This window comes from Ovis canadensis, chromosome 24 (assembly GCF_042477335.2).
Source record: "Ovis canadensis isolate MfBH-ARS-UI-01 breed Bighorn chromosome 24, ARS-UI_OviCan_v2, whole genome shotgun sequence".
Lineage (NCBI taxonomy): Eukaryota > Metazoa > Chordata > Mammalia > Artiodactyla > Bovidae > Ovis > Ovis canadensis.
The window spans coordinates 54,291,391-54,317,556 of record NC_091268.1 but is presented as its reverse complement, the minus strand read 5'-3'; the positions used below and the strand labels follow the sequence as shown (position 1 = coordinate 54,317,556).

At 55.4% G+C, this 26,166-nt stretch overlaps 1 protein-coding gene across 1 annotated transcript in view; it reads right to left on the bottom strand.

Annotated features, from left to right (window-relative positions):
* Window positions 1-8,116: 8,116 nt before the first annotated feature.
* The window catches only part of MMD2 (monocyte to macrophage differentiation associated 2), a 49,608-nt gene continuing 31,558 nt past the window's right edge, over window positions 8,117-26,166 (bottom strand). Inside the window, exons 2-7 of the mRNA XM_069569534.1 lie at window positions 22,967-23,048; window positions 20,964-21,124; window positions 17,355-17,429; window positions 12,176-12,277; window positions 10,980-11,049; window positions 8,117-8,403 (exon numbers count right to left, since the gene is read on the bottom strand). Of these exons, the coding sequence (XP_069425635.1) occupies window positions 8,200-8,403; window positions 10,980-11,049; window positions 12,176-12,277; window positions 17,355-17,429; window positions 20,964-21,124; window positions 22,967-23,048 (694 nt within the window). The 3' untranslated portion in view covers window positions 8,117-8,199. The remainder of the gene's footprint in view (window positions 8,404-10,979; window positions 11,050-12,175; window positions 12,278-17,354; window positions 17,430-20,963; window positions 21,125-22,966; window positions 23,049-26,166) is intronic.

The window sequence follows — 26,166 nt, the reverse complement described above, 5'->3', positions numbered from 1 at the left end:
AGAGAGACTGACGGTTATTTGCTGTTTTAAGACTACATCACAGGATAACATCTTATACAGCAATACACAGTTTTTCCTTTATATTTTTCTAAATATTCCAAGTTTCCTACAATGAATAGCTTTTATTAAAAAAAAACTTTTGACCAATGTTATTTTGAAAAAGACAACTGGGCAAGAGTGAGGCATCTTGAATTTTTATTAAGTTCTTTCTACTCCACTGGAAACGACCACATTCGCCAGCAGGATTATTCTTCTTAATACAAATGTTTATCCAATAACGAGTTAATACAAAATGACAGTTTCACAACCACAGAAAATGTCCAGTACCAGCAGGACGGTTTTTAAAAGTCATGCCACAAATGTGCCAATCCCAAACACTGTAGACATGACGGATCTGTAAAAACGAATAGGAAAGACAACCGGAGCTCCTGTTCACTGCTCCACCCTCCACCCCACCCCACAGAAAGGGCTGAACAAGCCGCAGGGGCTACACCTGCACACAGGTGGGCAGATTCCTCGTGCAACCTGGCGGCGTAAACAGGACTGCTGGCCGAGCCATTCCCCAGGGTCAGAGCCTGAAATCTGAAATTGTTTACAGAGGCAAAGCTGCTCCTCCAAAACTCTGGATCCAAAACCTCTGGATGCCCCCCTCCTTCCCGCCTTCCCAACTCCTCCTGGTCTACAACCACTCAGCTCCATGGGCCCCTGAACATGGGAACATCACCAGGACAAGAGACCCCCAAAGACTGACGCTGTATTTCCCTCAAGGGGGTCAGGGCTGGCAGTAACCAGACCCTCAGAGCTTCCCACGTGGCCCTGGGACACCCAGGCTCCCGAGGCACGGCACCATGCTGACCCCGGCCGATCACGGCCAACTGGCACGAAGCCCCTAACACCAAGGCCCAGGGCTTTTCAGACAGTGCGCCCAGAGCAGTTCCCAGAACTGAGGATGCAGGCCCACCAGTGGGCCACAGAATCATTCCAGCTTGAAAGCAACGCCATAGGATAAGATAGAGCCGGGGGGTCGGAGCAGGTTAGGGGGTGTCACAGTGCGCCCCACCAGCAGGTCCTGTTTCAGGGCGGGGCATATACAAACGGAGTCACCGTGTAAAACGCATTTCCTATGATGGGTATTAAGAAGGCCTGGAAAACACGAACGCCAGCTAACCCCTGCACCCTGCAGCCTGACACGTCGTCGCGCGGGGCCAACCCCAGGACGCACAGGCCACCCTGCCGAAACGGGCTGCCGGGCCACCACGACGAGCGCAAACATTGGTTCGAAAGCCCACTGTGAGGCCAGGTTTGCAGGGAGAAGGTGGGGGCGTGGTATAGGCAGAGATTCCGAGAGGACCTGAGATGGATTCATCAGTCATGGCCGTGCCAGGCCCAGCAGACCCCAAGCCCTCACCCGACAGGCCGGGTGGATGAGAGCGGTCGCTTCTCCATGGGTGGACCCATTAAAGCGTGTGTGCACCCTGCCTTTACCTTCTGGGGCCGGTGGGAAAGCTGTCGGCTGGACGCGCGCGCCTTAAGAAGACAAGCACCACTGGGAGCAGGAAATACCCGCGGTCTCACCCTCAGACCTGCCGAGGCGCGGGCAAAACTGAAGGAATTCGGGGATTCAGCAGCCAAATCGGGAGCAACGTGGCCCCAGAAGGACGTTAAGATGATGCCTTCACCTGCGGCCCAGAGCTCAGCGCTCGGGAGCAAAGACAGCCCGGCCCCTCGGGAGGAGGAAGGAGGCCTCAGCCAGGGACCGCGCCCTGGGTTCTGCCCGCTGGGCTGCCCCAGGCAAATCACTCGGCCTCTCTGAGCCGCCTCAGCCTGCCCAAGTAAGACGCGCAAACAGCAGTTTCGTCTCGCCAGGCTTTGTGGGGGAAATGCGCAAGAACACGGGTGAGGAGGAGCCCTCGTCTGTGACTGCGCACGACTGTGCGCTCGGGTGCCCAGTCGCGCCCCGCTCCTGGTGGCCTCCTGGGCTGCAGCCCGCCAGGCTCCTCTGTCCATGGGACTCTTCCGGCAAGAATACTGGTGGAGGTTGCCTTTGTCTCCTCCAGCGGATCTTCCCGACCCCGGGATCGAATTGGTGTCTCTTATGTCTCCTGCACTGACGGGCGGGTTCTCTACCGCTGCGACACCTGGGAAGCCCCCCAACAGGGTGTGCCTGACCTGCTAATCATGAAGAGGGGATGGAACAGAGAAGAGCCTGCCCGGGGCGCGGGCTCCAGCCCGCTGGTAAACAAGCTCCCCAAAAGGCAAAGCTCTGATGTGCGGGCTTTGCCGATTTCCGCAATTGTAGATACTCCACTCGGCCAGATCCACACTAGCCGTGGTTTAAGGACTTCCCAAAGTTTCCTGAAAACTTGACAACTGGTCCCCACGGCACCACACATGTGTAAAGCACACCAGGAAGGGCTTCTCACCTCCCACCAGCAGCTGACAGCGTCAGCCAGGGTCAGCATGCACACCCGGCAACAGCCCGCCACAGCCCGCCAGCCTCTCCCTCTCGTGAGCCACCAGACCACCTGTTGTTGTTCAGTCGCTCAGCTGTGTCCCACTCTTTGCAGCCCCATGGACTGCAGCACGCCAGGCTTCCCTGTCCTTCACCATCTCCCAAAGCTTGCTCAAACTCATGTCCATTGAGTCGGCGATGCCGTCCAACCATCTCAGCCTCCGTCGCCCCCTTCTCCTCCTGCCCTCAGTCTACAGGCCACCTGGAGGACACACAGACACGTGCTCCCTTCCCCCTCCACCACTCACACCTCATGCCTCATGGGCTGACTTTTCCAAACCTCCCAGATAATCCAGCTCTCTGGCAGCAGCCAGGCAGGAGGTCCCCGGAAGCCCGGACTCCTTCAGGGATGAGGATGGTGGCCAGCTGTAGGAACAATCTGCCCAGTGTCCACAGGAATGGTGGCGGCCAGGATGCAGCAACCCACAGAGCAGGAAGCAATTCCGCCTACCGTCTGCAAGGGGCCAAAAGCAAACACGCTACATACGAGGGGAAACTTGATGGCGAAAGATCCTCGTTACAGAGCAATCTATGCTTGTCGCCTGAATTAAAAGAATGATTAAAGAAACTGTGGTGCGTCCACTTAATGGAGGCTTTTAAAAGAATGTTTACAAGGAGCTTGAGATAAGGAGAAACAGAAGTCTTTTCTTTTTTTTTAAGCAGGCTGTAAAGGTGTCTGTGGCAAGAGAAGAAAACATCAAAATTTAAAAGTACGCATCGAGGGACTTCATGGCGGTCCAGAGGTTAGGACTCTGCACTTTCACTGCAGGAGGGCCTGGGTTTAATTCATGGTCAGGGAACTAAGATCCCGCAGGTCTCCCAGCCAAAATGAACAAAAAACAGTACCCACTGAGTGAGGGGAATAGAAAGAAAAAAACTAGAAGTGGTTATCTGAGGCGTGTGTGTGTGTGTGTGTGTGTGTGTGTGTGTGTGTTAGCTGCTCAGTCGTGCCCGACTCCTTGTGACCCTATGGACTATAGGCTCCTCTGTCCACAGAATTCTCCAGGAAAGAATACTGGAGTGAGTTGCCATTCCCTTCTCCAGGGGATCTTTCTGACCCAGGGATTGAACCAGGGTCTCCCGCATTGCAGGCAGATTCTTTATGGTCTGAGCCACCGGGGTTATCTGAAGTAGGTGCTGGCAAATATTTTCTACCTTTCTAGCATTTTCTGAAAATGTTATAGTAAGTATTTATTATTATAATGAAAACATAAGAAAACCACCCCCCAGGGGAATTCCCTGGTGGGCCAGTGGTTAGGACTCCCAAGTTTCCACTGCTGTGGGCCCAGGTTTAATCCCTAATTGTGGAACTAAGATCCCACAAGCTCTGGTGCAGCCAAAAAGAAAAAGAAGGAAAGCCACCCCCTCCCAGTCACTAGGACACACGCTGCCACCCACAGGCGTCTCAGACGGCCATCCCGACCCATGCAGACCTTGTTTCCCTGTGGAGTCCTGTCTCCCTCATCCTGGGGTACCAGGGCTCCAGACCGACTTGGGGCAGAGGCAAAGCTCGTCCCAAACCTGAGTTGGAAAACCACAGCCCCGAGGTGTCTTCCGATGAGCAGAGACATGAGAGCAAAGGCAGGGCAGTGTCCCGCAGACCCTGGTCATGAGCCTGCCTCATCTGGCCCCAGACACCAAGGGGCCAAGACACACAGAACTCCTTGCCCAGTCTTCCGCCTCAGGGAGGAGGAGGAGGTGGAGACCACGCCAGGCCACACTCACCATCCCCCGTCCCTTCCGCACATTTGTCTGAGCGTTGGCAGGCGAGTTCTTTACCACTGAGCCACCAGGAAAGCCCTTTCATAATGATACTATGACAGTATCTGCCTCTTTCCCTCACCTGTACCCACACCTGTAACCTGTGGGTGCTCCTGAGCCGCTCCACCGTGTAGAAGTGGCTGCTGGGGCTTCCCCGGGCTCCTTCAGCACCCCACAAAGCCCAGAGCCTGCATCTCAGCATCTGATCACACAGTTTGCAGTGGCACGTCTGACAGGTCCTTTCTGACCAGGTCACCAGGCCCAGTCAGCCTCTGAGCTCCACCTGCCCGTCTCAGCACGCGGGGGCTGTGGGCAGCCTGAGCGCCACCCTGCCTTGTTCCTGGTGGAGGCCTGGGTCGGCTGCAGGGGCCCGAGCAGGGTTACAGGAAAAACCTCAGAGCGCTTCAGCTTTCACAAACACAGAAAGCAGAGCTGGGAAGAGTTGAAAACCCCCAGAAGCCCCGGGACTGCAACCTTCTAAATGACCCCTCTGTGCGGGGTGTCCACCCACAGCCAAGGTGGCTTTAGGGCTTCAGATCCAGGCCCACCGACAAGTCCCATCTCTGTCGGACCCCCTCCACTCCCGATGCTTTCCTAGGATTCTTCCCCAGCCTGACCCGGAGGCTGATGGAAAGGGGGGTGCTCGGCCCTGCTTCCGCTCTACATGCAATTGCGACTGGAAAGACGGAAAGGCAGCTCTGGTCTGTGACAATGACGGAACCCTCCCCTGGGCTGAGGGGACAGCCCTGGGTGAGCTCTGCTCTGGGTCTTCCAGGGAAACCCCGCCAACCGGCGGCCAGGCCTCCAGCAGCAAGCACGCCTGTTCGGGTTTGTCGTGACGATCGCCAGTGGACTAACTGAGCAGGTGGTCAACAGCAGGCCGGTCCACCAGCGCGGAATGCCATGGGGGGCACGCTGTTGAAATGTGAGCCCCACCCCCTCCGGCTCCTGCCTTCCTCCCTGACCTTCACACCAGCTCCACCTCTCGCCCTGCCCTGGCAGTGCCCACCTAACTCAGGAGCGGTCACTGAAGTGCCCGGAATGTCCAACAGGCCACTCTGCTGCCAACTGCTCCCTCTCCCGGCTCCTTGGGACACAACAGCTGTCTTGCTGGGTCATCCTGGCACAGGATGGCCTCAAAGGAGGACAGGACGAGGGAGCTGGCGGGCATCTGAATTTCCAGTGTCCTGACCATCCCACCCCTCGCCCCCGGGCACAGCCTAGGATGCTACCCGGAGAGAGTCTTACCTAACGAGGGACTAAGGAATGTCTTTTCCTTGCCTGCAATATTTGTGATATATGTGAAGGAATACCAGGGTCTTGGGTTAAATGGCATCCTGGGAAACTCACTCTCAGAATGATGCTGGGGAAGAAAGTTCATGGGAAGCAAGTCCTGAACGGGAGTTGGGGGGCTGTGGGCAGGGTGGTCAAGGCTGCACAAACACCCTCCAGTGTCCTCACAAACACCCTCCAGTGTCCTCGCCAGCCTGTCCGTAGTCAGACATTCCACCATTGGTGGTTCATTCCAAAGGGGCACAGGCTTTGCCACACCTCTCACTATCACCACTGGGGACTGCTTTCCAACTCAGGGAGCTAACGAGGATACCAGGCCAAGGGGTTTGACATTCAGCCTCCTGCTGAGTCTTCAAACAAACCTGCGAGGTGTCGCCTTACCACACTCATCGTACAGCAGAGGAGACTGAGGCACAGAGAGGTTGAGGAGTTGGCCCAAGCCTTCCCAAAGAGGTGGGAGGACGCTGGAATTGGTCCCGAGTCTGGCAGACACAGTCCCTCCCTCCAGGAGCACATGTGTTGGGCAGCAGGCACAAGTACCAGGGGATGAAGGAACACGGGTGGGCAGGTGAGCAGGGGGGGTGTTGGGAAGCAGAGTGGGGGGAGCCCCTAAATCAGAGGAGGATCAGAAGTTCTGCACTAATGCCTGAGTGGGGCTTTGAAGGCTGTGTAGGAGTTGGGTGGATGAGGGGGTGAACAGAGTCCCCATCAGAGGAACAGGCACCTCAAAAGGTGTGGGGATAAAGGAGCAGGCTGTCTAGGCAGAAATGTCATACCCAGTACCCAGGAGAAGCATGAGGAAACGCAGGCATCACAAGAGCTCTGCAGAGGCTCGGGGACAGGAAGTCCCAGGTGAGCGTTTTGAGCGCTCGTGGCCCGGCCACTGGGCTTCAGTCCCCATCAGCCCCTCAACAACGGGACTGTCGTCTCGGCCTGCCATGGTGCCATGCTTCGGGAGTTTTCCTAAACAGCATCCCAGGACCCACGTGGTCCCTCCCCCACCTCAGACCCCAGCAGAGGTTGGGTCACAGTGTCCCTGCCCTCAACCAGGGCGAGCCTGCCCTCCCCCTCAAAGTTCCCCTCCCCCCATCTCCAACCGTGACCGCCAACTGATAGGAAATCCTTGGTGGGCTCACAGGGCAGGTTTGCGCAAACACACACACACACCCAGGCAAGAGAACAAAAATTCCCAAGCTCAGAAACCCGCCCGCCTGAAGATGTGTCAGAGGACTTAATATCGTCTCAAATGTGGGGTTCCAGATGCCTGAGCCCTGAAACACCCTGGAATGTGTGAGAACTCGGCGTAAGGCACCATGTCTCTGCCCACTTGACCCTGGCTGGGAGTCTCAGAGTGAAGTCTGTCTAACCAGACGCAGATCCTGATGCAGTCTGAGACACCAGGTCAGACTCTGCAGGCGGTCTGGCTCCCTCCCCAGCAGATGCCCGTGTGCCAGTCCCAAGCACTGGCCCAGCCCTGCGAGAGGGCTGAGGACATTGGCTGAGGGTTGGTTAGTCAGGCTTCCACCTCTGGAAGCCTCCTGGTCTTGGGACTGCTGTAGGCTTCGCAGGTTGGGGTTGTCCCGGACATTCTGCCCAGATCCTCATCAAACGACCCGAGGCCTTCCCTCCAGGGCTCATCTGAGGAGCATCCAAGGGCGGCTGATCAGCACCCACTGAAAGTCTGAATCACAAACCCTAAATCTGGAGCGAGCGAACAGAGTTCCTGGGGTCTGCTTGTCCCCACACCGCCCCACCCCAATGAACAGCTCTCGTAATGTCTCTGGGTTTGTCGGCAAGAGAAGAAAGGGCCAAGGGACAGGAGGCGTCTCCCCCGCCGCTCGCCCTCTGTGCTGAGAACACACTGCAGCGGAGCAGGATGGCAGGCTGCTCTGGGTGCACCTCAGTCTCCCCCCAAGGCCCCCAAATGCCCCCGCCAGGGAACTAAGCCCGCTCCCCAACACGGAGACGCCGAAGTGGTCTGGCCACGACCCCGCCGCAGAGTGCACAGGGCGGGCAAGGCAAAGAAGGGGGCCCTCATGAGTGCCGACTCGATTAGCAGTGGCTGCCCAGAGAAGTCGTGGAAAGAATTCTGAAACCGCACTGCGCGGCAGCTGACTGGCGATGCCTGCCACGGTCACAGAGTCTCACCATCCCTGATCTACAAGCAGGGGGATGTCCCCCGCGAGCAGAGGGTAATCCCCCAGCCAGGACTTTGGTAGCAGAGAAGGAGGCCCAGGCCACCCGGGGTGTCAATAACACCAGACTCCCCGATAGACTTCTCAGGGCCTTGAGAAGCACGTGCGAGGCCAGTCATTCCTCAACTGGCCAGGACCGCGTCTGCCCCCTTTTCTGACGATGTGAACGTTGGTTGCTTTAGGAAATGTCTGTCTAGAATAGGAACGCACTGCAGGGTTCATTTTTCCTCTGAGAGAATGACTACATGCCTTCTCTCTCACCTAGAGCCCAAGGGATGGTCCGGCTTATCACCAGAAGTGATCTTGGACCCACTGAAAGCTTGACCCATGGGGGGGCAGACGGGCCTGGGCACTGTGCTCTGGGCTTAGGGTTGCAGGAACACTCCCCGTGATGCTCTGCTCCAAAGGCCTACATGTCCCCACGCAGGCTGGGCCGCCTCACTTGGACACCCTGGCCTGCAGGGTGCTGGGCAGATACAAGTACCTCCAGATGGCATAGTAGTGGGTGCCAGCACCGAATGCCACAAAGAGATGCCAGATGGCATGGGCAAAGGGGATCCTCCCGTCGCTCTTGAAGAACACCATGCCCAAGCAGTAGAGGACCCCTCCAGCCACCAGCTCCCAGATGCCCTCGGTGTCAGGCTGTCGGCAAGGACAAGGGTGAGCACAGGTCAGATGAGCGGCCAGCAAGACCAGAGCCACCCAGCCACCCCCCCCACCACCCCCCCGACAAGAAGACACGTGGATGGCGGGGCCGCCCAGAGTCCCAGGAGGGGCATCTCAACACACCCCTGCCATCAATTCTCCACCCCACCCCCACCCCGCAGATTCATTCCCATGTGTGACGCATTTCTGTCACAGTCTCAAAGGGTATCTCGAAGCTTTTTATCTTTCCTAAAAAGCAATACGTCGAAGAAGGCAAAGCAGAGACACACACAGATACTTGTACAAGCAGGTTCCCTGCAACATCGTTTACTGCAGCCAAAGCGGGGAGGCAACCCAGCGTCCGCCAGGAGGACAATGGATACGCAAAATGGAATCCGTGTTCGTTCACATGATGGGGTGTTACTCAGTCTTAAAAAAGGAGGAAACTCTGACACATGATACAACACAGAGGAAACCTCAAGGACGCTCTGCAAAGTGAAATAAACCAGCCGCTGAAGGACGGCGACCGTAGGCCTTGATGACCTGAACGAGTCAAATTCACGGTTGGGAAGCACAGTGGTCGTCCGGATACCAGAGGCTGGGCTGAGGGGAACTGTAGGGAGTGAGGTTTAATGGGGACAGAGTGTGGGGAGGTGAGCCAGCCCCGTGGATGGACAGTGGGGATGGCTGCACAAGACGAATGAACTTCACACCCTTGAACTGTACACTTAAAGACGGCTAAAACCATAAACTGCATGTGTATTTCATCTTAGTTCTTAAAAAGTAATATGTATCCATGGGATGGATGTGAGAGAGGACTATAAAGAAAGCTGAGCGCCAAAGAACTGATGCTTTTGAACTGCGGTGTTGGAGAAGACTCTTGAGAGTCCCTTGGACTGCAAGGAGATCCAACCAGTCCATCCTAAAGGAGATCAATCCTGAATACTCACTGGAAGGACTGATGCTAAAATTCCAATCCTTTGGCCACCTGATGCAAAGAACTGACTCATTGCAAAAGACCCTGATGCTGGGAAAGATCGAAGGCGGGAGGAGAAGGGGACGACAGAGGATGAGATGGTTGGATGGCATCACCAACTCGATGGACGTAAGTTTGGATGGACTCAGGGAGTTGGTGATGGACAGGGAGGCCTGGCGTGCTGCAGTCCATGGAGTCACAAAGAGCTGGACACGACTGAGCAACTGAACTGAACTGAACTGAACTGATCCATGGTGAAACATTTTAGAGAAAAATCAAAAGCAGTAAGAAGAGCGGCATTCGCGGCCCTCCGAGGTGAGCGCAAGTGACACCTGGGTGGTTGTTACGGGGGCTCAAGGGGAACAGGAGGGACGGGGGAGTAAGAACCTCCCGCCCCGTCTCCTGGGCCCCTTCCCACAGGTCTCACTGCTCACCACCAATAACCGTGTCTGACAGTATCCTTCCAGACTCGCCTAAATGCACGCAACACACAGTACGCACTTCATAAGCATGCACGTGCCCAGAGGGACGGGTCACTTAAGATAAGGGGGCTCAGGCCACGCCTGTCATCCTGATACATCACTTCCACGACGCAGTCTCGTGGGGATTCATCTACCTCCCCATGTGGGGACCCACCTCAGTCTTCGGGACAGCTGGGCAGCTTTTCACTGGAGGTATGTACAAGCACACACCCAGCCCTCCAGAGGGTGATGCCTGACTATTGAAGACATATCACAGTAACACTCCTCAGCACGGACTGCTTGCCACACCCCGTCCTAAGGGCCTTACGTGAGTTATCCAATGCCATCTTCACAACAATCTCCCGAGGCAGGTACGGCTCTATGTCACAGGCCCCCGACATCACGCCAAGTGAGACAAGCGTGTTGCAGATCAGTTCATACAGCGTGATTCCATTTCTTTTGTAAAAGAACAAACAAGTCATCATGTCTGCAGATCCACCGAGACTTGCTGTTAACCATCCTTAATGGTTTGCCGTGTATCTTTTCCGTTTCTCATGAAGAGGCATTAGATAACTCACATTACCGACTCAATGGACATGAATTTGAGCAAACTCCGGGAGACAGTGCAAGAACTGGGAAGTGCTGCAGTCCATGGGGGTCACTCAGCGACTGAACAACAAACTCATGTTTTCACAGGGAAAACGTTCAGTAGGGACGCCAAGGGGGCTGCCACAAGCTGGAGACTCGGCTCTGCCTCCACGGCCACCTGCGCTATTGTTATTATCATCATAGATGTAATTTAGCCAGCAGGTACTTACTCTGTTGCAGGCACCCTTCCAGTCCCTTCCCCTGAGTTTTCTTACCTGATCCCTAAATAAGCAGGAAAAACTGGAGCCCAGAGGGACTAATGAACCTGCTGAGGTGAAGCAGAGCGAAGAGGTGCCCTGTAACCGAGGAGGGGAGCCCAGGGTGACCTGCACGCCTCCTGCCTTGGCGGGTGAGTCAGGTGGCCCCCCGGCCTGAGATCGCCATCTGCCAGAGCAGAAGGCTCAGCCTCACCATCTCCAGTACCACTCTGGGCCCCCTCCAGCCAGACGCGAGGCTCACACCGGGGTCAGGGCGGACGGGTGACTTACCATGGAAAGGACCACCAGGGCGGGGAAGAAGCCCATGATGACATAGCAGAGCAGCTCCACGAGCTTGTACCTGCCAGGAAGACAAGGCGTCATGGCCTCGGGGCGGCCTCCCCGTGGGCATCACCTCCCCCATTCGGGTTGGGAGGGGACACCCCCAGTAGGAAGAGTAACGGAAGGGGACTCTGCCCTCTGCCCAGCACCCCTGAGCTCAGATTGGACCCAGCTGCACCCAGCAAGTGCTAGCAGAGCTGGGTGGCCGTGGGCGGGTCCCTTTCCCTCTCTGAGGCTGGGTTTCCACACCTGTGAACTGACATTCGAGGGTGGCAAATGCTGAGTGGGCATAGCATACCTGGGGACTCCTCCCTTGCTCAACCCAGGGCAGGCATTACTGTTCGATCCCAGCACCTTTCACCCCAAGGCTCGAGCAATCGCTCTCCATCCACCCAAGCGGCACCAACTGATACCTGTCCGCTGTCCTCGGACAGTCCGGGGTCTGTGGCTGCCTTTCACTTCTCCAGCTCTGTCTCCTTCCCCCTCGTCCTCACTTCCCTCCTGTCTCTCAGCAGGATGGAAGTGGGTGGGCGGCCCTGAGACCCTCTCCTCACCTGCTAACACAGCTTAAGGAAGACCCCATTCAGCGGGTCGAAGCACCAACAATGACCTTTTTTTTTTTTAACTCTTCACATTGACCCTATGGACTGTGCTGGACACAGGGGTGCCAGGCGCGGCTGTGCCCACACGCTTCGGGAGACATGCTGAGGTCTCCTCCCGCCAGGGGCAGGGAGGAGGCCCTGATGGAGGCACCCCGCCCCCTAAGACCCCGCCCCTCCCCACCCCGCCCCTGAGACCCCGCCCCCTCTCACCCTGCTCCCCTGAGACCCCGCCCCTGAGACCCCACCCCCTCTCCCCACCCCACTCCCTGAAACCCCGCCCCTGAGACCCCGCCCCTGAGACCCCGCCCCCTCACCTCCCACCAGGGGCAGGGAGGAGGCCCTGATGGAGGCACCCCGCCCCTAAGACCCCGCCCCCTCCCCACCCCGCCCCTGAGACCCCGCCCCCTCTCACCCTGCTCCCCTGAGACCTCGCCCCCTCCCCACCCCTCTCCCTGAGACCCCGCCCCTGAGACCCCGCCCCCTCTCCCCACCCTTCTCCCCTGAGACCTCATCCCCTTCCCCCCACCCCCTCCCCCGGCTTACCGCTCATGAAAGAAGAAGACATAGACTGTGCCGACCGAGGCCATGATCCAGACCAGCCATCGCATGTGGGAGGCCCAGGGGCCCAGCTCACGGAGGTTCAGCCTGGGAGGCAGGACGGGAGGGCACAGGGGCCTGAGGGGGTGGGGGCAGGCCTGGGACCTCGCCTTCCACGGCCAGCCCCTCCCAGGGGCACGGACCCCACAGAAGCCCTGTCCCCTGTGGCTCCACGTCTGGGGTGTGGCCTCTCACGGAGGACACATGGAGAGACAGGAAAAGAAACCGAAAATTCGAGCCAAGTCAGCAAAACTGAGGAGGTCCCAGCACGAAGGAAAAGCGCATCTCAAACCAGCGGGCGTTTCCTGGCGCCAGGCTTCCCGCGGCAGGCCGTATTTTCCGGGAGCAGGGATCGAACCCGAGTCCCCTGCACTGGCAGGCGGACTCCTACCCACTGGACCACCAGGGAAGTCCTGCCTGCTGGGTGACAGCTGAGCTGGCCTCGCGAACTCCTCCCTCTGCAGCCAGCAGAGCGTGGGGTTCAGCAGTAGACGGGACTTTGCAGGAGGAACTCTTTCCTTCCTTCCCCACTTCTGAGACTCTCTGCCCAGACTCCCAGAAAAGTGGATTTTTCTCTCCGCGGCTCGAGCCAGGTGGTGTCCCCTGGGCCAGGTGCCTGCGGGACCCAGCCTTTGGCTCCAGCTGTTGGCTTCGGTCAGTGGTCCCCGACCTTTGAGGGACCAGGGACAGGTTTCGTGGAAGACAATTTTTTCATGGACTGGGGAAGGGATGGTTTTGTGACGATTCAAGCACATTACATTCATTATACACTTTAGGTTTTATTATTATTATTATTACATCAGCTCCACCTCAGGTCATCAGGCATTAGAGCTGGGAGGTTGGGGACCCCTGGCTTAGGAAATGGCTGCGGAGCCAGGGGCCCCGGGCAATGCAGGCCTGTGCCCCAGGCCAGGGAGCTGGTCCTGCACCCTCTCTCCAGCCCCGCATGCATGCATTCTGGCCTCCAGCCTGTGCCGCTGTCTGTACAACCTGACTGCACAGAAACAGGCTAGATTCCTGCAGGAGGGGCTCTGGTTCCGGAAGACGGTGACTTTTCTTTTGTCCACCTCAATATTTATGACTCGATTATTAATGGTTTTCCGAAGCACTGGGGAAAGGAAGGTTCTGTGTCACCCCTGACCCAGCTAGTTTTCTCTATCATTCGTGACACGGTCCTCCCTGCCTGATCGCGTGAATGGCGTCTGTGTGCGGGTCACCATCATCCCTCTTCAAGACAGCTGGGGGAGGGGGTACTATCGCTGCCTCCCTTTTAAAGGCCAGGAGACTGAGGCTTGGACAGACTCGGGAGTTATCCCAGGACCCGTGGCTCCGGAAAGGCTGATCAGGACCAGGGCCTCATGCGGTTTGATGCCACAACTGTTCTCTTTGAGCAACGCCGGAGCCTTGCGACCACCTTTTAGACCCTTTCTTAAGAAAGGTGATATGCTGGAATCTTATATGTAAGCTTAATCCATCAAAAATGAAAATAAAGGGGCCTCCCTGGTGGCTCAGCGGTAAAGATGCTGCCTGCCAGTTCGGAAGACACGGGTTCGATCCCTGGGAAGATAGGTCTGGGAAGATAGCACGTGTCTCAGAACAACTAAGCCCGTGTGTCCCAACTACTGAGCCTGTGCTCGAGAGCCGGGGAGCCGCGCCTGCTGAAGCCTGAGCACCCTCGAGCCCGTGCTCCACAACAAGAGGAGCCACCGCGAGGAGAAGGAGCCCCGCTCGCCACAACCAGAGAAAACCTGCACAGCCACCAAGACCCAGCACAGCCAAAAGTAAATAAATAGAAACTTTTAACCAACGAAAATAAAACTAAACCACGGAGGTTTTTCAGATTGAGGCAGGGATGGGGGGACCCAGTCATTCACGCCTCCACCCGCTCAACCAGAGCACCGCGAAGAAAAATAGCCACAAATCACTCCATGAACCCTCGTCTCCTGCCTCCCTTCCCCCATGCAGCCGGGTGTCCAGGTAGGACACTGTCATCACCTCTGATCCTCTCTCAACCCCACATCCAGTCAACCGCCAAGTTCTGTCGACCCTTCCCCCACCGACACAGCTTGCAAACCCGGGCACTTCTCCCCTTCTCGGCCCCTGCATCCCTCCTTCACAGCTTGGACCGCGGTGGTGGTTCGATCTGTGTCGGTGTTGGGACAAAGTCCACATCCTCTGGGAGACGCTAAGTCCCACAAGGACAGATGGCCTGTGTCTCTGTTCACAGCCACATCCTCAGACACCAGCACTCGACGGGCACAGAGCCAGTGCCCAGACCGTCAGCGTCAGGGATAAAGAACAGAAACCCAGCCACTGAATCAGCCAAGGCAGGGGGACAGTCAGAGGGCGGTTCCAGAAATCTCAGTCAAGGATAGTTACTGCAGCTGAGCACAAAACCTAGCTTTACTCTAATTGGCAACATCCAAAAAAGAAACCAGAGATCGCCCAACTCCTGAGAACTGCAGGTGGTGCCTGGGGGTAACCTGGGGCCATCGGGAGGCACCCTCCCATCACTTCTGGCTTCTCTCCCCTGCTCTCTGCATCACCAGGGGCCCCCACCTTCCCACCCGAACAGCAGCCCCTCACCTGGGACTGACCGTTCTTTTCAGGGTCTCCATACACCAGCCCACCGGGCACCTGAGGACCAGAAGCACCCTGGGTTACACGTCCCCTCCTCCCACAAAGCTCAGCTGGGCACGGGCTGCCTCTGATTACGTCCCCAGGCTGACAGCAGCAAGAGCCGATTTCCTGGAGGAAGCCAGGAACCCTGGGATTCCTCCCCACCTTCAGTCACTCATAGTTTCCACTCCATTTCCTGTAAATACATCTTCCATCCATCCATCCTCTCAACTCCAAGGCCAGTGCCGGGGCCCCGGCCACAACCATCTCTCTCCCAGCTCCTTGCATCAGCCTCTTTGCACCTCCTCGCTCCCAACGCATCATCCTTCAGTCCAAAACATAAAACCAACGACTTCCCTAATGGTTCAGTGGCTAAGACTTTGCCTTCCGATGTAGGGGGGGGATCAGATTCAATCCCTGATCAGGGAGCTGAGAAACCAAATGACTCAGCCAAAAAACCAAAAGGTGAAACAGAAGCAATGCTGTAACAAATTCAGTAAAGACTTTTAAAATGGTCCACAGAAAAAAAATAAAACCAAGTAAATATTGCTTCAAGCCCCACCCACTCCTCAGTTCACAGCCACACCCACACGAGAAGAACCAGAGGACCCCCCCCCCCCCCCCCGTGGAGCCACAATCACCCGAATGTTGGGAACCCCGCAGAGAGCCTGTCACAGGGGATGGACTGTTGGGAACCCCGCAGAGAGCCTGTCACAGGGGATGGACGCCTCTGGCTCATGCGTCCAGAACGCTGTCCAGCAAGGAGACTGGACTGCGAGTCCTGCAACTGTGACTCCGTGACCCTCAGCACACAATGCTGCCCGAAAGCGAGGCCGGAAAGAACGACGATTCCATCCACGTGAAAGAAGACATGGGGCAGAGCAGACGGCCGAGCGCGGGATGCGGACACCACCCCCCGGAGCCGCGGACCGGGGCGGGGCTGGACACCCAGGGGCGGCCGCGGGACGTGGAAGTTCCCTGTGTAGACCCCCCCAGGCATGTCTCAACAAAACGTACTCCGAAGGCAATCACTTTCGTGTGCACCAACTAAACCCACTTATTAGCTGACAAAATGAAAAAGAACACTCCATTTACGATAGCCAGAGATTGGAATTCCCTGGGCAAGAGCGGGACAAACCTTTCCGTGCCTCCCACGCCTTGGAGGCCGACACGCACAGGCTCCGGGGTGGGCCGGCTTCCGTAGCCGTGGCTCCTAGGCTCCAGAGAGCGGTTCAGCAGCTGCACGAGCGCAGCCACACTGCAAAATATGAGATCTTCCCGGACCAGGGACTGAACCCACGTCCCCTGCACTGGCAGGCGGTTTCTCAACCACCTAGTCCACCAGAGAGATCCCTGCTGGGGGCGTTTAAACTGGTACAATCTGTGCAAGGTGTCTTGGCAACAGTTAGCCAAAGAACTAAGGCCCACTCCTGCCACCGAGCCTCCAAGTTTGGCGATTACCCCACAAAGATCAGGCTCGGCTTAAGAATCTGCGGCTTCTGTAGCTCAAAACGTTGGCTCAGCAGTTTCACCTGTTTCCAGCAACCGATCCAGGCACAAGGGGATGCATGACCCATCACCAAGGACTCTCACTGCAGGCCTGTGCGCTACAGCAAAGGAAGGGGAGCCCTGATGTCATAAATACTCATAAACAGGAGTGGCCAGGGAACGCTATGCTGCTATAAAAAAGGAATGGGGATATCTCCAAGGTACTAATATGAAAAGAGGTCCCCCAGAACATGACTAAGAGAATGAAGGCTGACTTCAGCGTCTGTTCAGGATCCTTCCTTTTCTACTTAAGAAGGAAAGGTGGCTCAGACAGTAAAGAATCCACCCCCAACGTGGGAGACCTGAGCTCGATCCCTGGGTGGGGAAGATCCCCTGGAGGAGAGCACGGCTACCCACTCCAGCATCTTGCCTGGAGAATCCCCATGGACAGTGGAGCCTTGCGGGCTGCAGTCCATGGGGTCACAAAGACTCGGACACAACTGAGCAACTGAGTATAACGCAGGGAAGTATAGGGACTTCCCTAGCGGTCCACTGGTTAAGACGTCACCTTCCAACGCAGGGGGTGTCGGTTGGATCCCGGGTCAGGGAGCTAGGATCCCACATGCCTCGTGGCCAGAAAAAAAAAAAAAAAGGTAAAACGGAAGCAATATTGTAACAAGATCAGTAAATACTTTAAAAAAGTAAAGTAGGAAAGTGAAGTGTGAATATGTGTGTATTTGCATATATGCATATGCACGTATGCAAATGCGTCTATACATATACACATACATACACATTTGCTCTTTTCTACAGAAAATCACCCTGGAAGGATACACAGGAAGCTGGCGCTAACTCCTTGCTTCTAGGAAGGAGGATGCGTGGAGGGTGTCCTTTTACCTACATTCTTGTGCTGAAGTCACAGATCACCCAGCAAAACACGCAGGGAAATTCGAAGAAGGGAAGGAGAGGAAGCCAGCCCCAGCCCCCACCTCGCTCGGGGACCCGCAGCGATACTCACCAGGGCGCGTAGGAGGCTGCTATGAAGAAATAGATGACCATGCGGTCCGACATGTGCAGACAATGCTCTACCGTCCTGCAGCAGAGAGGGCGGGTTACGGGGCCCAACCTGGATAAACGGGCTTTGTGGGGGGGGAGCCTGGGCGCAGGGCTGATGAGCCTCCATCCAGCCACGACCCCTCGGGCCTCAGTGTCCCCCCATCTGTGAGTGATCAAGGCAGTGCTTTTCCAGCCAGGCTCCCTGTCACCCCAGGGGCTGAATGGAGACACCCCGGGGCTCCCGTCAAGGACCCTCCTCCCCCTGACATCCTATTTCTCTAATCAAAGCAACTCTGCATTCTGCTTTACATTCTGGGCTTTCCGAAAGATTTCAAATGATAAAAAAATTCAGTAGCTTAAAAAAACACAGACTCACAACAGACAGAGAGAAACACAGTCTGCAAAACACAGACTCACAGATACAGAGAAGAAACGAGCGGCCACCAGTGGGGAGAGGGAAGGGGAGGGGGCAAGACAGGGAAGGCATTGAAGAGATACAAACTGTTAATGTTTACAACAAGCTACAAGGGGAGTTCCCTGGTGGTCCAGTGGGTAGGACTGGGTGCTTTCACTGCGGTGGCCTGGGTTCAATCCCTGGTCAGGGAACTAAGATCCTGCATGCCTTGAGATGTGGCTAAATAAATAAATATTGAGTAATAAAACACAATAAAATAAGCTACAAGGACGTATCATACAATACGGGGAATATAGCCAGTGTTTTGCAGTAACTATAAATGGAATATAATCTTTAAAAAATTGTGAATCACTAATTGTACACCTGTAACTTATGTGGTACATCAATTATACTTAAACAGTGAAAAAATTCAACTATACTCTATTTTTAATAACCTATATGGGAAAAGAATCTGAAAAAGTATGTGTGTGTATGTGTGTGTGTGTAACTGAATCACTTTGCCGTACGCCTGAAACTAACACAAGATTATAAACCAACTATGCTTCAGTTAGAAAAAAATAAAAAGAACTAAAAAATACACACTCAATAGAAGCACAGCAAGCAGAAGAAAACGTGGAAAATTAAACATGTATTAATTTTATTTCAGTCTCTTTTCATTAAACCAGCAAACCCAGGTGCCCCTGAAGACCCTCTGGGTTCTGGTATTCCGGTTCAGGTCCAAGTTCTGAAGCCAGAAGGCCTGGGTTCGGATCCCAACCCTACCACGGAGGAACGGTGACCCTGAGCAAGAACTTGCCCTCCCCGGTCTCAGCTCCCTCACCTGTGAAACAGGGAGGAGTACTGGCATCCTCCCATGGGGTGAGGGTGAAAAGGGTCAGGACTCAGCACCACGCAAAACAGGAAGTGCTCATAAACGTCACCTGTTTCCACTGTGGCCTCACTTTCAAGAGCTGACTACATTCCTTAGTGCGTCTGGCCAGCGTGATGCAGCCTCCAAAACGGTCCTCAAGGAGCCCCGGCTCCTGGTCCCCACACCCTCATGCAGCCCTTCCCACAACGAGCACAGCAAATGTTTGGAGCCGACGCGAGATCACACACGTGCCGGAGTGTGGTTTCTGAGGCTGACAACCTCCGCCTTGTTCTCTTGGATCAGTAACTACGGAGGGGAACAAGCCATGGGGCCGTGGAGAGGTCCACATGGGAAGGACCAAGCACCCCCAAGGATCCAGCACCGATGCGCCAGCCCTGCAAGGCAGCAGCCTCGGAAGTGGCTTCTCCAGTCCCTGGAAGCCCCAGCAGCATCTTGACCACATCAGCAACCTTGGACCGGAGCCACACAGCAAAGCTCCCCAATTCCTGCCTCTCCGAAGCTTAGAGAGAGAGGATTGGAGTTCATCATTATTTGAAGTCTCCATGATTCAGAGTAATTTGTTACTCGGCAGTAGATAACTAATACAAACTGTGATTCAGTCTGGCCACTGCAGCCCTCATTAAATGTGGCCAGCGTTTCTATCTGACGCTGGGCTAACTACGTGTCTCCCTAGAAATACAGGGACTAACAACAGCTAACATGTACAGAGCACATTCTGTAATCAGAGCACCGTGCAAAGCTCTTAAGCATGACCTCTTTAACCCCACCTAGGGGGGCAGGGGCCACGATTTCATCCACCACATCACACAGAAGGGCAGCATGATCACACCACTGACAAGTGGGCCCCACACCCAGGGACTGGTGCCTTTAGAAGGAAAAGGAGAGGGGGCCTGGGACACACAGACGCACAGAAGGAAGGCCTATGCGGAGAGGCGGAGACTGGAGTGATGCTGCCCCAAACGGGGTGCCGGGGAGCCACCAGAAACTGGAGAAGGAAATACAGGGTCCTCCCATGGAGACGTGGCCCCACTGACTCGCTCATCTCAGAGTCTGGCCTCCTAGACCATGAGTGGCTAAGCTCCTATTGTTTCAGGATGCTCTGTGTGTGGTAATTTGTTACAGCAGCCACAGGACTCTCATACAGTGGGGTCCACCAGGACCCACGGAAAGAACGGGGACAGGACCGGTGGGATACAGCAGAGTCACAGGGCTTCTGGGGGGCAGGAGGGGCACTGGACATGGGGGCCAGCTGTGATAACTGCAGCTGCTTCAATGGACCAGAGTCCCCTCACTCTGTGGGGGGCCTGAAGTCCTGGAATCAGTTCTGGCCTGGCCATGATCAGCGATGTAACCTTAAGTGTGTCCCATCACCTTCCAAATTCAGAGTCGTCATCCACAAAAACCAGGATTCTGTAAGCTGCCACGTGGATGAGCCCCGGGATGTCTCAAAGAAGCCCGTGACAAAGGGCAGAAGCACCCCAAGTGTCCGTAACAGCTGAATGGATAAACAAATGCGGTCCAACCACACAGTGAGACACGCTCCAGCCTTGAGAAGGAAGGCGATTCTGACACCTGCTGTGATGAGGATGAGCTCTGAGGATGCTGTACTCACAAAAGGCTAAGTAGTAAATGGTCCCACTTACACGGGGTGCACAGAGCAGACAACTCACAGAGACAGAAAGCAGAAGGGCGGTGCTGGGGGCCGGGAGGAGATGGGGCGTTAGTGTTTAATGGAGACAGGGCCTCGGTTTGGGAAGATGGAAATATTCAGCAGATGGATGGTGGTGACGATTGTACAACAGCGTTAATGTGTTTAATGCCACTGGATGGTACACTTGGAAACGGTCAAGATGGTAAATTTTACACCATGCTTATTTACCAGAAAACAAATCAGAATTAAAATCCAGGATGCTAATCCCTACACTGCAGAATTTTTGGAGAGATCCACAGTGACAGCTGCAGAGTGCCCAGAACCTAGGGGTGCCCAGGAACGGGCAGCTACTGTGACAGTTAAGGGTCCCTCCTGACGGCCTCGGAGTGAGGGGCTTGCTCTTCCGGCTGCTCAGAGGGGAGCACACAAGGCTTCTGAGGGTGAAGGGGTTCCCCGGGGGGACTCAACCCCGCTGGCCGGAAGCAAATGTGGCGCAAGGCCTTCCATCCTGGGCCCCTCTCTGCCCAGCCAAGCACAGCCCGAGGCATCTCGCCTCCCTTCGGCCAGCAGTGGGCCCCAGCCCTGGTGACCCTGCCACACACACACCCCCACCCGTGGGCTGGGCAGCAGGCACCTGAGGTGGCTCTTCTTCCAGGAGATGGTGTGGAATACGGTGGACACCACGAAGAGCCCGCAGAGCCCGAGGCCGTAGATCCAGGCGGAGATGGCCTCCCAGTCGTCATCCGACAGGAAGTAGAGGTTGGAGCTGCCGAGGATGCTGGGGATGATCCAGAGCTGGAGGCAGGGAGGGGGCGGTGCTGCAAGGCCGGCCTCTGGAGCAGGGGCCAGGCAAGTGCAGAGCCCCCGAGCGGCCCCCATGCGTTTTCTCCTGACCTGCACTGCCCGACAGAACTCCCGTCGTGGAGGGAAGGTTCTCGACCTGCACTGCCCCACAGAACTTCCACAGTGGGGGAAAATTTCTAGACCTGCACTGTCCAGTATGGAAGCCTCCAAGCCCACACAGCTACCGAGCACGTGAAACGTGGCTTGTACCACTAAGGACTTGCCGTTTTCATTTTCTTTCATCTTAACTGGCTTCAACTTTGAATCTAACAGCTACACGAAGACAGTGGCAACCATACTGGACAGCGCAGCTCTAGACGATATGGCGGTAAGACAGGAAGCCCAGACCTCCCGTCTTCAGGACACGTCTGGCCACCTCCCCCATCCTCCATGTCTGCTGCTAACCCGGCCTCGAGCACCCTAGGCTGGCCACGACGCTTCACACTGCTGCACTGATGCCCACAGGGTTCTCCCCGAAGACGTCCCTCCCCACAGTGCCTACCTGGAAAACTTACTCTTCAAATCTTGGTTTATCCATTTGTTCCTCTGAGAAGTCTTAAGAGTTCTGCAAAGCACTGGGCGGGGGGCAGGAGTACAGGGTCTCCAAAAGAGTCTGCCTAATTCTGTGTGTTGGGAGCACTTATTTTGAAGAGAGACTCTACAGCAGCTCCAGCCAACAAAAGTACTTAACACAATGCAAGTGGCGCAGCAAATTTTAGTTTTAATTAGTTTTTAATTTATTTACGTGCCTGTGCCGAGTCTTAGTCACGGCACTTGCTATCTTCAATCCTCACTGCCGTGTGCAGGATGTTTCGTTGCAGAGTGCAAACTCTTAGTGGCAGCATGTGGGATCTAGCTCCCTGACCAGGGATCGAACCCGGGGTCCCCTGCGCTGAGAGCACACAGTCTTAGCCACCAGACCACCAGGAAGTCCCAGCACAGGTAATTTTAGATTTTCCAGTAGCCACATTTTAAAAATGAAAAAATACATTTGTTAATATATTTTGCTTTATTAATAAATATGTTTTATTAATAAATATATTAATTTATCTATATAAATTATATTTATTTAAATTTTATATTAATTATTGATATATTTGACTTTATTAATGTATTTTGCTTAGTCTGATATATCCAAAGTATCCTTTCAACACGTCATTAATATAAAAAGAACTAAGAGATCTTGCATTCTTTTTTTCACGCTGAGTCTTCAAAAGCTGCTGTGTAGTCTGCACTCTCAGCGCACCTCAGTTCTGACGCGCCGTATTTCAGCTGCGTGAGGCCAGTGGCTACGAAGCTGGACAGCGTAGGTCCGGATCTTCGTAAGATCCTCAAAGGGGCCCAAAGGCTTAAGGACCGCTGCCCAGAGCAGGATTTCGTGGGGGAGATGGGAAGTATTCCAAGCCCCGGGAACAGCATGTGCAAAGACACTGGGTCGTGCCTTCTAGTTTGGAAACAGCGGGTGGGATTCAGGGTAAGATCACGGCAGGGGGAGGTGGGCCGACACTCAGGCTAAGACCTGTATCTAGGAGCTTCTACCGAGCCTGGACGCTGTGCCGGTTACTAGGGAGCCACTGAAGGCTCTTAAGGCCAAAACAAAGAGAAGCACGCTCAGAGCCACAGTCCCATTTACCCACATGACCTTCCCTCGGGATCCCACTGACTTCCAGGGCCACGGAAGAAGGCCTGAGGGGCAGGCCCCTCGGGTCACCACCCTGGGATGAGAACACTGACTCCATGGGCAACAGGCTGCCTCCCGGCCCCTCCTGTGCCGCTCAGCTCCCCGAGACTCACAGCGTGGGTGGCACAGTTGGCAGCATGCTCATACTCCGTGGGCTGGTACCTCTTGTGGGCGGGAACCCGGTGGTTCATGAACCTGGGGGGAAACACACAACCCTCGGGAGCTGGGCCGAGGCAGCTGGCAGCAGCCCCAATCACAGAGCCCAGGCGCCCTAGGCCCTGCTGGTGGGGAGGGCCCGCCTCTGCTCTCCCCACTCCCCTTACTCTCTCTATTACACCTTTTTTGAACTATCCAGCATTTTGAGCCAAATCCCCAAAGTCACCTTTGCTAAATATCAGGTTGCAGGGAATTCCCTGACAGTCCAGTGATTAGGACTCTCTGCTCTCACTGCCGAGGGCCCAGGTTCAATCCATGGTCAGGGAACTAAGATCCTGCAAGTCGTGAAGTATGACTAAAATATTAATAAACAAATCCTGGGGCATAGCATGCTCTTTCATTTCCTACTTTTAATTTTCTTTATGAGTCACAGATACACGGTCTATAGCTCCCCAGGGTGCAGTTCCATGGATTTTACACAGACACACACCCACGTGCCCACCACCCAGAGCACCCAGAGCTCCTTTCCCGCGCCCTAGAAAGTGCCTTCAGGCCCCTTCCTCGGAGCACCACCCCTCAAGGAACCCGCCCCGACCCACACACCCTGCCACTGTAGACTAGTCTCGCCGGTTCCCGATTTTCCCATCTGTGGGGTCACACAGCACACACGTCCCGGGTCTGGCTCCTTGTGCTCAGCGAGACTTTTGTCGGATGCAGTAATTGGTTGCTTTCATTGCAAAAGAGTATTTTGCCAGGTGAGCAAACCACAATTCATTCATCCCGTCTCCTGGAGGCGGACGTTCCACCTTGGGGCTGTTATGGTGACTCTGCTGTGAGCATTCACAGTAGGGAACATATGCTCTCATTTCCGCTGGGCATTGATCCACAGGTGGAACGGCCAGGTGATTTCATCTTGCCAGTAAACATTCCTTTTTATAAAACTTTTTTGGCCACATCCGGGATCTTCCTTCCCCAACCAGGGATCAAACCTGTGGCCCCTGCAGTGATTGTGCAGAGCCCTAATCATCGCGCCGCCGGGAAAGTGAAAGTGAGAGTCGCTCAGTCGTGCCCGACTCTTTGTAACCCCATGGACTACACAGTCCGTGGAATTCTTCAGGCCAGAATACTGGAGTGGGTAGCCATTCCCTTCTCCAGGGGATCTTCCCAACCCAGGGATTGAACCCAGGTCTCCCAGAAGTTCCAACGAGAAACATTCCTGATGTTCTGGTGTCTTTAGAGAATCTTCCAAGCCCCACCCCCCGCCTCTGTCCGCCCCAGTCTCTCTCCTCCTTACAGGAGCTCCACAGAGCCATCACGACCCCTGCTTTCCAGAGGGGGACGCTCCAGGGCAGAGTCAGGAAGCGACATCACCCAGGTGGGACAGGACGGTGCACAGGACTCCCTGCAGGCGTCTCCAGGTCAGGCTGGCAGCGGGGTGGGGGCTGGGGGATGAGAGCTGCCAACACCTGGCTCTCGGGCGGTGGGCAGCACCTCGCCGGCTCAGAGTCGGGCAAGTGGGCAGTTCACCTTGGACTCTGCCAGGAATCATCCACCAGGTGGGATTAAACTCCACTTAAACACCGAAAACGACCCCCCACCCCAGGAACCCAATTATTACCAGAAAGACCCACCAACATGAGAAATGGGGGTATGGCTCAGAACAAAGGGCTCAATGCAGTACCGCGCACAGAGCATTTATAAAGCACCACTGTATGCTGTGTCCACGCCAGGTGTGGGAGGCTTCCCTGCGCTCCAGCAGTTAAGACTGCGCTCCCAATGCGTGCTGTGTGTGGTCCATTTAGCATTTGTTGAGTACCTCCTATATGCTGGATCTACACCACTAAAGCAAATAAAACAGCAAAAAATAGCGTTACAACAGCTGAATTGTGTCCTCCCAAAATTCCTGTGCTAAAGTCCTGACCCCCCAGGACCTCGGAATCTGACTTATTTGTAAAGAGCTGCAGATGTAATCAGCTGAGATGAGGTCACACTGAAGAGGGGTGAGGCCCTCATCCAACACGACAGGTGTCCTTGTAAGCAGAGGAGAGCCACAGAGTGCAGATGCGGCGGAGACAGGCCTGGGGCAGCTTCGTGCTGAGCGCGCCAGCAGGCAGCCGGCAGAAGCTGGGAGGGAGGCCTGGAGCAGGAGCATCCGCAAGCCTCCAGAGGGAGCCAAACCGGGGCCCGATTTCCATTGCTTTAAGCCACTGACTCAGAGAAGGCAATGGCACCCCACTCCAGCACTCTTGCCTGGAAAATCCCATGGATGGAGGAGCCTGGTGGGCTACGGTCCATGGGGTCGCTAAGAGTCGGACACGACTGAGCGACTTCACTTTCACTTTTCACTCTCATGCATTGGAGAAGGAAATGGCAACCCACTCCAGTGTTCTTGCCTGGAGAATCCCAGGGATGGGGGAGCCTGGTGGGCTGCCGTCTATGGGGTCGCACAGAGCCGGACACGACTGAAGCGACTTAGCAGCCACTAACTGTGGGGACTTCCCTGGGGGTCCACTGGTTAAGACTGTGCTTCCACGGCAGGAGGCACAGGTTCAGTGCCTGGTTGGGGAACTAAGATCACGTATGTAGCACGACATGGCAAGAAAATATAAGCTAATATAACAATTAAGCCACAAAGTGTATATTCATCCGTTCCCAGAGACACTAACCCAGGGACACACAGTGTTCCCTTTGACGGATTCTGTCCCAGAGCCCCCCAGAGAGGCAGTGCTAGTTTACACCCTGCTCTTATTGGGCTGGGGGCCGGGACTCCGAGGCGAGCCATGAAGGGAGAGCTGACACCTTTCTCCTGAGCGGGAAACCAAGTCTCCCCGACCTGTAGCTGTGACAGCCCTCTCCCTTGCCCCTTTAACAAACACCAAGCCCCCCGCAGTGCCAGCCACTTGGTCTGAGGGTGATGTCACGGTTGCCAGGGCGACGAGGATGGGGCAGTTTATTTATTTATTTCTGGGCTCCACAAAACTTTCCTTGTCTTTCACCCGGAGCTGCCGCTATTGAACGAGGTCAGGAGAGTGGAGAGGGGCCGGGGCAAAGACCCAAGAAACAGTTCCCACAGCCCGCAAGAATCAAGAACGTTTTCTTTAACTCCTTGCGGTGTCCTTGTTCTTCCTCCATAAACCTCTAGGCAGGCATTTTGAAG